Source organism: Pan troglodytes, chromosome 3, assembly GCF_028858775.2.
Source record: "Pan troglodytes isolate AG18354 chromosome 3, NHGRI_mPanTro3-v2.0_pri, whole genome shotgun sequence".
NCBI lineage: Eukaryota > Metazoa > Chordata > Mammalia > Primates > Hominidae > Pan > Pan troglodytes.
The window spans coordinates 88,510,321-88,521,338 of NC_072401.2; the positions used below are offsets into that span (position 1 = coordinate 88,510,321).

The window sequence follows — 11,018 nt, forward strand, 5'->3', positions numbered from 1 at the left end:
TTTGGTTATCATTTTTAGTTCATTCATCCTCACACTTCTCCCTGGCCATAATTAAACTAAGACAGCGGAGGAAAGTCACACTAAAGAATGTGGGTGAGAAACTAAATCAAGGTTTGTCTTCAGCCTAACAATGACCACGTTCTTCTCCTGCAGACGGACAAGGTTGGAAAGGCTTTTAAGTACCTGGAAGCCGTCTTGTCCTTCATTGAGTGTGGAATTGCCACAGAGTCTGAAAGCCAGGCATCCAAGTCAGCTTACTCTGTCTACTCAGAAACTGTAGATCTCATTAAGTAAGTGCCGACTCATTGTGCTTTCCTCTTAAGTCCTTTTCTTTCCTCACCTTTCTTGTTTTAATCCATTTGAACCTTAGTGTGAAGATGGCTCAATAAAGGGGAGCCTTAAAAAAGTTATTGGTCTAAGAACTAGTTTTTGTCCTGAAGTTGCGTTCTAGATGAAGTGCTAGCACAGAATAACTGGGTCCAACTGCATCATTTTGCTAAGTGTGCCAAGAAGTGCCAAAGCTTTCAGGGAGGTTGGTTTTTCCAGTTTAGCTTTTTTATCAAGTGTCCTCTCCTCTCAGTTTAAGCCTCTACTTTGTTTACTTACCTACATTTCAACAGGGGACTCAGTAAGGACACAACTTTACTTGGTTTCAAGAGGTAGACAAGCCACACAAGAGACATGTGTACTCACCTAGTTTTCTCAATGGCCTGGATTGTTGCTCTAAAGCCTTGGGTTTTTTAATTTTTTTCCTGTGATGCTCTCATCTCTTCTTCAGGAAAAGTCGATATAAAATGGAAACAAGCATAATAAGTTGTATTTGTGTCTGCCTTTGTTTAAAACCTGATGTACTTTTATATTTTCCTATAGATTCATAATGTCATTAAAATCCTTCTCAGATGCCACAGCGCCAACACAAGAGAAAATATTTGCTGTTTTATGGTGTGTATTTTCCTTTGTCTAAATAGTACTAAATTTGTTTTTGCATCTGTTGATGTTACAAAAGGATTTTGAAATTTGTTTTCTTAATGTGAAAATTATGAAAAGCAAGTCAGTACTTTGGTCAAAAGGTTAATCCCTCACTGATAGTAATTCTTATAAAATGGTATCTGCTGCCATTTTTCTGATGGCTTGGTAAATGCTTTGGTCTTGTGATATAAGTTATATCCTTGTGTTTTCTACCAGCATTTACTTTTGCGATAGTATGAACAGAGCAGTAAGATACTTTACATACTAACTCACACAAGTGAGGAAAATCCGGTGTGTTCATTAGGCTATAAAAGGTTAGATGGCTGCTTTTCTGTAGTATGATAGTCACTTGCAGTTTCACTTCTGTCTTTGTTCATAGCATGCGTTGCCAGTCCATTTTGAACATGGCGATGTTTCGTTGTAAAAAAGACATAGCAATAAAGTATTCTCGTACTCTTAATAAACACTTCGAGAGTTCTTCCAAAGTCGCCCAGGCACCTTCTCCATGCATTGCAAGGTAACTCTAAGTCTAATATAAATAATTTCCAGAATTGAGTCATTTATTTATTTACTTCTTGCTTTTGCAACCATTTGTATGCTTACATATGTCACTTTGCCTTTTCAAAAATTGTTGGCTTCATCTGTTTGCTGGTTGCTCCTAAATTTAAATTATTAGCATATTTCTACCTTTTTGAGAAATAGTTATAAATCAAGGTTTTTGCTGATTGGAAAACATAAAAAGGTAATTGCAAAGAATATAGAATTGAAATTTTTGAGCTTTGAGGTTTTTGTTTGTTTGTTTGTTTGTTGTTTTTTGAGACAGAGTCTTGCTCTGTCTCCCAGGCTGGAATGCAGTGCTGCAATCTTGGCTCACTGCAACCTCTACCTCCCAGGTTCAAGTGATTCTCCTGCCTCAGCCTCCCGAGTAGCTGGGATTACAGGCCTGCGCCACCACCATGCCCAGCTAATTTTTGTATTTTTAGTAGAGATGGGGTTTCACCACATTGGCCAGATTGGTATCGAACTTGTCACCTCAAATGATCTGCCTGCCTTGGCCTCCCAAAGTGCGGGGATGCCACAGGCGTGAGCCACCGCACCTAGCTGAGCTTTGAGGATCTTTAGATAAGCCTAAGAACACAAAACAAGAGGCGGAGCCAACAGAACCAGAGCCAGAGTCCTTTCTCTCTCTGTATGTATGGACATAGCTTCTTGGCATTTCAGTAAACAAGAAATTTCCAGAGCCATATGCCACACCAGTAATACTAAGAATGAAAATGATTATCTTTAGCAAAATTCTTTTCCCCATTTTGTGAACTAAAATTGTTCATGTATGCTGTAAGTTATTAGAAAAAAAGAATCCTTGTACAAGTGTTTTTAAAATGAAGCTGGAATTTTCTTCCCTGTAGTCCTTGCCTAGTATTTTTTAATTTGGTCATACTCCTTGTGAAGTTCCTAGTTCTGATAAGTTTTGCTATTTTAAGAATATCACTTACACGACTGCCCTATTTCTAGCACATTCAAAAGAAGAGACTCCCATATGGCCTCTCTTAAAAAAGAAAGTCCTGATTAAGAAGCAACTTCATATTACCTCTGAAGATTTTCATGGCTGCTGCATTGAGATATTATTCTAAGCTAATAGATTGTCAATCACATTATTTATATAACCCCTTCAATCATTTGTCCATCCAGTATATACTGAGCACCTTCTTCATACCAAGCCTTGTTTTAGGTACTGGGGATATAGCAGACAAGAACCACTGCCCTCATGGAGCTTTCACTCTACTCCTTGCAAATGTACATTCTGCTAGGTCCGTGCAGCCCAAACGGCAGGTGTAACATCATGAGGCTACTGCTGCTGAACCATCTTTCCATTTTATATTCATTAACTCTTTTTTATTTAATCCACATTGAGTCACATGTTAACTTGCAGGTCCAGATATTCAGCCAAGAGTGGAGTAAAGAGGAGATAGAGTCTTCTGATGCATGATACTTAATATTAGTTCATTCATTGGCTCAGCAAGTATTTATCAGGAGCCTACTTTTAGCACCTATTGTGCTAAGTGCTAGTAATGCAAAAATTAGTGAGACATTATTTCTGCTGTGGCCCAGGAAAAGGAATAAACAGTAGATAAATGTAAGAAAAGAGAGATGTTCAAGTGGTGGCAGAAAGGAAGCTGTGATATATCCAGGGTATCCACAGTGTCTAAAAGAATGCATGGTACAGAGCAGGTGCTCAGTGTTTACTGAGTGGATGAAAGGATGAAATACAGGTGGGTGCACACACATACATACATATGCATACATTACATACATAGAGTATTGTCTTACTAGGAGATTCCAGGCAGAGGAAGTAGACTATGCGAATGGCATGGGAAAGCATATTTGGAATACAGATTAGCCCAGCAGGGTGTCTCGTTGACCTTGTAGGAGTGACTTTAGCAGTGGTTATCATTTTGGCAGGTGTATAGTGAAACTTTGTGTCTTGGACTGTAGTTCCAGACACGTAAATCTGTGATCCAGGGGTCTACTGGTGACTGACTGACCAGTTATCTCTTCTCTTCCACCTCCCAGAAGCACAGGCACACCATCCCCTCTTTCCCCAATGCCTTCTCCTGCCAGCTCCGTAGGGTCCCAGTCAAGTGCTGGCAGTGTGGGGAGCAGTGGGGTGGCTGCCACTATCAGCACCCCAGTCACCATCCAGAATATGACATCTTCCTATGTCACCATCACATCCCATGTTCTTACTGCCTTTGACCTTTGGGAACAGGCCGAGGCCCTCACAAGGAAGAATAAAGGTAAATAAATGGCTTTGTGGTGGTGATTACTGGGGTGTTTGGATTGGGAGGAATAAACATTGGTTTATATTTTAAGTTCAGTTTCTTGGAGAAAAGGAAATGTGTAGCTGTTTTACTTTAATTATATTTTCTCTATTCTGCCTCAAAACCTAGTTGCAATTATTCCTTGAGCACTGTGGCGTGGAGCTGAATTTCTGTGGCTAGATCTTAGCAAAACCAAAATACAAGTGGCTTTAGCACCTTGCCCCTTCTGAAGTTCTGCTGTCATTATTTCAGCCTGAGCTGAAATGCTAGCTGAAAGGCAAGGCAAATGAAGAAGAGGAGTCACTGGCTGTTCCTAGGCTCAGCACATTGGAGATACAAAGTAGCATAACCCACATACTGAGATTATTTGTTTTTAGTATATGTTAAGAAAGATAGTAGCTATAGTACGAGAGATACAGCGTAGTAAACATTATTGAGACTTGTTTGGGGAAGAAGACCCTTGGAGAAATGCAGGTTCAGAAGAGTTGGAGCCAGCTGGCTGTAACTACTTACTTTCGACATAGCCTCTTAGGGCCTTATCTGTCTTATCAAACTGATAATGCTTTTAACTTTTTTTTTTCATTAATGCATCCTTTGAGGCAAAGGTATAAATTTGGTGTTTTCCAAGTGCCAGCCATTGTGCTAAGCATTATGGATTCAGCTCTAAAGCAAACCTGGTTTGTAGTCTAGTGGAGAATTAGCAAGCAATTACAGTAGATTGTGATTTTTTTGATGTGATTAAGTGCAGAATATTGTGGGGACGTACCTTCTGGAACCTTGAATTTTTGTTTCCATTTTAATTTTTGTGTGTGCTTGTGTATTTACTTGTTTTTGTTTTGTTTTGTTTTGTTTTTGCAGAATTCTTTGCTCGGCTCAGCACAAATGTGTGCACCTTGGCCCTCAACAGCAGTTTGGTGGACCTGGTGCACTATACACGACAGGGTTTTCAGCAGCTACAAGAATTAACCAAAACACCTTAATGGAGCCCCAGGTTGATTCAATGCCTTGGGAACTATTTTTGCACATTGGAAGCCTCAAAAACAGTCCAGACGTTTGTTTCATCAGGACACCAAACTCTAAAAAAGAAGCACCACGAGATGGCCAGGACATTTGTCCACTTAAACTCTCAACAACGGTGTGATCATTGGTTGGACACTGTGGTTATGCAGAAGCAGAGATGAGGAGGCTGGCCCCAGAAATGATCTTGCCCTTCCTAACTAAAGGACAGAAGTGCAATGTAGCTTAAATGGGTGTATGAATGGTCTAGAAACATTTCTTTTTTTTTTTTTTTTAAACCAGCAGGATACAAGTTGCAAATGAAATGAGGAGAAACAGTTTCAACTCTGAAAGTGAATTTCACATCATCTCAGTAGCCACACTAGTCCATTCCCAGAAGGAAATTTTTTTTTTTAACAATGACTTTTGGTAAAGGGTTTTGTGGATGATTTTTTTTCTTTTGAGTTTTGGGAGAAATATTTGTTTAATAACTTCTAATGGCCATCTGTAAACCATAAGTAATGAAGGACTCCACTGTGCCCCACTTTCTGCCAATGAACAGTGGCTTGATAATACCAAGTATTGTTGTAATTTATAAAATTGAAGGCAACCCCCGCTCCTGCCGCCCCCCATCTCCCCATTGCCTAGAGCGCTGCACATTGACCCCAGCTCTGACTTCTCATTACTGTGCTGAAAGTCAGCCCACGTCGGAGCGGCGAGGAGGAGCCACAGCACATGGGGTGCCACCTCGAGGTCTGCACAGGAGGACTTGGCGCTGCTATTTCCTACCCCTGCCATTTCCCACCCCTGCTTCAGCGAAAGGGACTCTAACAGGGCAGTCACTGTTGACTCTATTCTGAATTTCCTACCTTGGGGAAGAAGGGAACCAACATTTATACCTGACCAGATGGCTAAAGTGCTTTTAAAGTTTTGTTTAAGTAGAGCTGGAATTTGAGGTGCTGATCTGTGGTCTACAGTTATGTGGTAACTCATGTTGTCCAACCAACTCAGAGTTTCGTCAGTGAACAAGAAAAATGAAATCTGCTTCTTAGGCTATATTTTTCTGCTACAAATATTTTATATTTATAGCAAAACTAGACTTTCAGAGTCCTTGATTGTCTAGGGGAAGTTAACTCCCTGAGAGGATGTAGAGATTTGGGGTGGTTGATTAGACTTTTGAAAAACTCATCACCACATGCCTTCACTCCAGAGTGTTCTCAGCTAGAGTTGATTTGGTTGAGGAGGAACTGTGGCCCTCTGTAAGTTATTGCCATAGTGTATGCATTAAACCAAGTCCATTTTGAATGACCTAAAATGAAGTAACACAATCAGAAATCCCATGTGCCCATAAGCACAGATTTTTCTTTTTCATTGAAACTTTAAAGGTTATTATTGGAAACATTACTTTGCAGTGTTTTTAAAAGCCAATTCTTTTTTATCCCTTTTAGAAGTAGAATTTGCACACTTACTACAATTGAGGAGTGTCATCTCTATAACTTTTTCTCCGCCTTTGTCCCATTCTGCCCCTCTACATGTTTCCTACCAAGCATGTTTCACATTTTCCTATTAGTGGAGGAGGGAGAACCATATTTATTTATAATGAAGACACCTAAGATCCCTATGGTGAATGCAGGAACTCTCTTGGTAGTTTGTAAATACACAAAGGGATGTGTCGAGGGATGGGAGCGATGCTTATCTCTCACAGTGTGAGTGGTCTGTGTGAGGCTGTTCCTTCAGTTTCTTCTCCAGACTGTTCTTTGGTTGTCACTAAGTCAGAGGTCTGGTCCCTCATGTTTAGGTGAAAGCCAGAGAATGACAGCTGTAGTCATATCTGAGCATAAGACCTTGATGTGTGATTCCTGATGACCGGTTTCATTTATTCATGTTATAAAGCAAGGCCCTGGTCCTTTTTAAACTACTAGTTTTAAAAACCTGTGTTAAATGAACAGTAATTGCCTGGTAGGTTTTGTGTGTTTGTAGCATTGTGTGTCCATCTGTTATATGTAAAGGACAAGGCACCAGAATCAGGCTTTATTTCGATATTGAAGATGTTATTTGACATCTTTCTTGTTTCCTTACTCCCTTAGCCATCCCCTCCCCTTTTGTCCTATCATTCCCTAGAACAAGCCACCTGTCAATTGTGAAGGGTTGTGTTCTTTATGGCAGGTTCTATGCAGATTGTGCCAGAGCATGTGTGTGTTCTGTTGGCAAGCCACAGTGCTCCCTTGACTGAAGACATTTCCAGGTAGATTTCTCAGCCAGCTCTAAAACAGATTGCTTTTTCAGTGGCCTTACTCTTTGTGGGTTTTTTTTTTTTTTCTGAACTTGATATAAAGATTTTTTTTGTCCCTTGAAAAAGTAACACATGTGCATAGATCAGTTTGTACTACTTTGGTCATTGGATATTGCTGATCCTTATTGCATTGTACCTAAAGGAGAGTAACTAATGGTAACCTTTTTAATAGAGTATGTGAAAGGTAGTGGCTGATGAATCCTTAATGTTCATAGGGTCTTTTTGCTGTTACAGTTGTATATAGAAGTCTAAAGGATTTTTAAAATGATTTGCACTTTTTCACTGCATGCTTACAATTCCCAAAGGCAAAATCTGTACTGAGGTAGATCATTTGAAAGGGCTAGATTATAAAATTAAGCCTTAGAGTATGCAAAGTTCTTATAATAGTACACACTTCAGAGTAAGACAAATGCAAAGCATCTTAAGGAGTGAAAATAGAGTGTAAATCTTGCCTTTGGCACTACAAGGTTTGTGTGTGTGTGTGTGTGTGTGTGTGTGTGTGTGTGTGTCTTTAGTAGGAAATGGAAGAACACTTTTATTTTTTAAAGTGTTTAATGTTTCTGTCCTTTCTGTGAATTATTGAATTTAAGAGCCCTGCTAAATAATGAAAAAACACTTTACTAAAATTTATCAAATTATACTGGGTTCGGATTGTGAAAACATTGGCCACCTAGTAGCAGTGGTGAGGAGTGGGAGGGCCCAGCAAGCATTTATCAGAAATAGAATCACAATAGGAGGAGAATTTGACTGTCTGATATTATGATTTGATTACAATACTGAATGGGAAAAGTATCTAATATTTTGTAACAAAAAGACCTTCATATTATCTGTTTTAACCAAAATATGTAGCTATTTCCCTTAGACAGATTGGACCGCACTTATCTCCCTTGTCCTGTATCCTTTAATTTCAGGTCTCAGGATGTTTAGAAAGCTAAAACCCCCTACCCCTTTCTGGCTGAAAACTTGCCTTATTTGGTATCTTACACATTAATGTTACTAGCATCAGGAGCTTACTTACTGTTTTATTATGATTCATCTTCAGTAATTTTTAGAAGCCAGAAGAAAGCCATTGTGTCCTCTACAATTAACAAAACTGTTATCTCTGATGTACAAAGGGATATAAATACATACACTTAAACAGAGAAAAAGAGGTTGATTGAATTGTGCCTTTGAGTGAACCCAGTTTTTAAATACCGCTGTGTTTGTTTCGCCATGGCTTCAGGGATGCTACATGGCTCTTGCACCTTTTACTCCTCTGCTTTATGAAGTTTGAGTTGTATTTGTGCATCTTAAAGTAGGTTAAGGCTTGAGGCTGGGCTTTCGGGTTTTTTTGTTTTTTGTTTTGTTTTGTTTTGTTTTCTTGTACTTAAACCTGCTTGCTTCCTACCACAGATTATTTTCCCAAACACTACAAAAAAACTTTTAAAACTTTGCCATTTCATCTGTTTACACTCTTTGCCACTGATTAGCAGTATTTAAATCTTGCAAGAATATTTTGTGCTTTCTTTAGAAACACAAGAGTATAGATTTTTCTCACTGAAAAGTGAGAGTTACGCATTGCAGCCATGAAGGGATGCTAGGATCAATTATGGCAGTACCTTTTTTCCCCTCCTGTTCTTGAGCCAGTTGTGTCTTTTGTTTTGGGTCCCACTTAGGATTAATGGATGTAAGGTATTTTCCTGTGCCTTTATTTTGTGTCATTCTATTGGAAGGAGGTGTAATGGCAGAATAGCATCGTGTTGGGGGTTTTCCTTCAAACACTGCAAGTGGTATTGCCACCATGTGAACCTCAAATATGCAATCCAGTTGTGTTGGTTTCTCGGTGACTTGGAGTGTTCATCTCTTCATGAATTGTGAGCACTGACCATGTTCTTCAGTTCTTAATTATGGTGAGTTGACAAATACCAACTACTGCTTTTCTTTAGGTGGCTATAAATTTCTTACTGTCAGAAGGAAATGACATTATATTCTGTTCCACTGAATGTCAGAGATCAGCAGGCACTGTACTGGGTAGAGAAGTGCCTATACTTCTCTACCTAAGAGGGCAGGAGGGAAACCCTACAGCTCCTTGTGAGCCTATATATTAGTATATCAGCCTGGAGAGGACAAGGGAATAAGACCACTCATAGTGAAGCTGGCCAAGCTGCACTGGTCGGACCAGGCAGTGGCTGACCTAAGGAAGACAACTTGCTTTGCTTAAAAGTAGATTTTTTAAGCAATGCTTAACACAGGCAGTATTCACCTTTGTTCAGGCCATCGACATGTATTGTTAAAATTACTGCATATCCCCCTCAGATATCAAGTATACACTGTTCATGTTGGGGTTGTGTGTGTGTGTGTGTGTGTATGTGTGTATGTATGCACGCATGTGTCCCAAATCTTGTTTTAATTTTTTTTTTCTGAATGTGATCATGTTTTGGATGATACCTGAGCAGGGTTGCCTTTTTTTTATTTATTACCATTATATATTATATTATATTATATTATATATTTTTTGCTTATAACTTTGGAGGAAAGTCAAATCTTGGTATTATTAAAATTGTTTTAAAAAGGAGTAAATTTTCCAGTTGATAAATGAAAATCACTGGCCTATGTTTAATAAGTTTTTCTTTAATTACTGTGGAATAACGTGCCAGCTATCATCAACACAATGATTTTGTACATAGGGTAGGGAAGCAGTGATGCTCTCAATGGGAAGATGTGCAACACAAATTAAGGGGAACTCCATGTATTTTACCTACTTCAGCAATGGAACTGCAACTTGGGGCTTTGTGAATAAAATTTAGCTGCCTTGTATAGTCGTTTGAAAGAATATGTGATCTGTGAGAGAATTATAGTTTTTTTTAGAAGAAAAATCTGCAAAAGATCTTTCCAAAGACAATGTGCCACAGATCTTTTGTTCTCTGTAATGAGGATTAATTGCTGTTTAAACAAAAATGTAATTGTTCATCTTTAAATTCTTTCCTTTTCATAAGAGGATCAAGCTGTAAAAAAACAAAAAAATTAATAAAAATTTCGAGAAATCATTGGGATTGAATCCATGCTTTCTCTTTACCTGAATACAGTAATTCCTAATACCATTATGTGAAATTGCTATCTATAGCCAAGGAGTTTCATGTGAGCAATGTGTCCTTATTCGCAATATTTATTGCTGGAATGGAGAAAGAACTGTGTTCAGAAGGCAGCTTATCCTTCTGTTCAGTTGATCTCACTAAGATCATAATCGGACACAAATTGGCCTGACAGCACCAGTGTGGCTTCTTATCCTAACATCAACTGGAGGGTGTAGTAGTGACCAAATTTGCCTATTTCCAAATTTGCTGGGTGGACAGGTTTGTAGAATGTTGGTATTGAAAGGAATCTAAAGGTTATCTGGCCTTTTCACCCTTTGCCACCGTTAAAGAAAAAATACTCTTTGTGATTTCATGAAATGGGAAAGGACCTAGGTGCTGAAATCTGACTTCCTTGTGTTTGAATCTGATTTTCTGGTTTGCTAATTATGTGACCCTTGGTCAAATTAACCTCTGCATTTCTCTTTTACAGCTGTTGAAATGGTATCCACCCAGTAAGATGGCAGGGATCACATTAGATGGTGCATTGAGATTGCTTAGCATGGTGTGTGGCGTTATGTAATCACTCAGAAACCAGTGGCTATTTCATTTCCTCCCCTTACTGCACTGCCATATCCCAGCTGCTGACCCTCCAGCCGGAACACTCACTGCCTTCCTCTTCCTTTTTAATTTTTTGTCCTTCCAAACGTTAGATCAGTCTCCACTTGTACTAGTTCTAGTGAACAAACATGGACCCAACCCCTGTAAATTTATAGTAAAGTTGAAAAGTCAACAATAACTGTTGTACAAGGCATGCAATAGCAAGTGTGGGGAAAGGGAGTGTTTTAGATCTGATTGAGAAAAACTACAGGGAAAAGAATCTAATTTGAA

General features: G+C 39.0%; 1 protein-coding gene across 26 annotated transcripts in view; it reads left to right on the forward strand.

Moving 5' to 3' along the window:
- AFF1 (ALF transcription elongation factor 1) overlaps positions 1–10,103 on the forward strand; it is a 247,133-nt gene extending 237,030 nt beyond the window's left edge. For 24 of the 26 annotated variants that reach the window (XM_054683810.2, XM_063808944.1, XM_063808939.1 and 21 more), the window contains 5 exons: positions 154–290; positions 871–942; positions 1,349–1,486; positions 3,541–3,764; positions 4,647–10,103. In XM_054683810.2, the coding sequence (XP_054539785.1) occupies positions 154–290; positions 871–942; positions 1,349–1,486; positions 3,541–3,764; positions 4,647–4,768 (693 nt within the window). In that variant the 3' untranslated portion in view covers positions 4,769–10,103. The remainder of the gene's footprint in view (positions 1–153; positions 291–870; positions 943–1,348; positions 1,487–3,540; positions 3,765–4,646) is intronic. The other 2 variants (XR_010156322.1, XR_010156321.1) reach the window with 1 other exon arrangement.
- Positions 10,104–11,018: the final 915 nt, after the last annotated feature.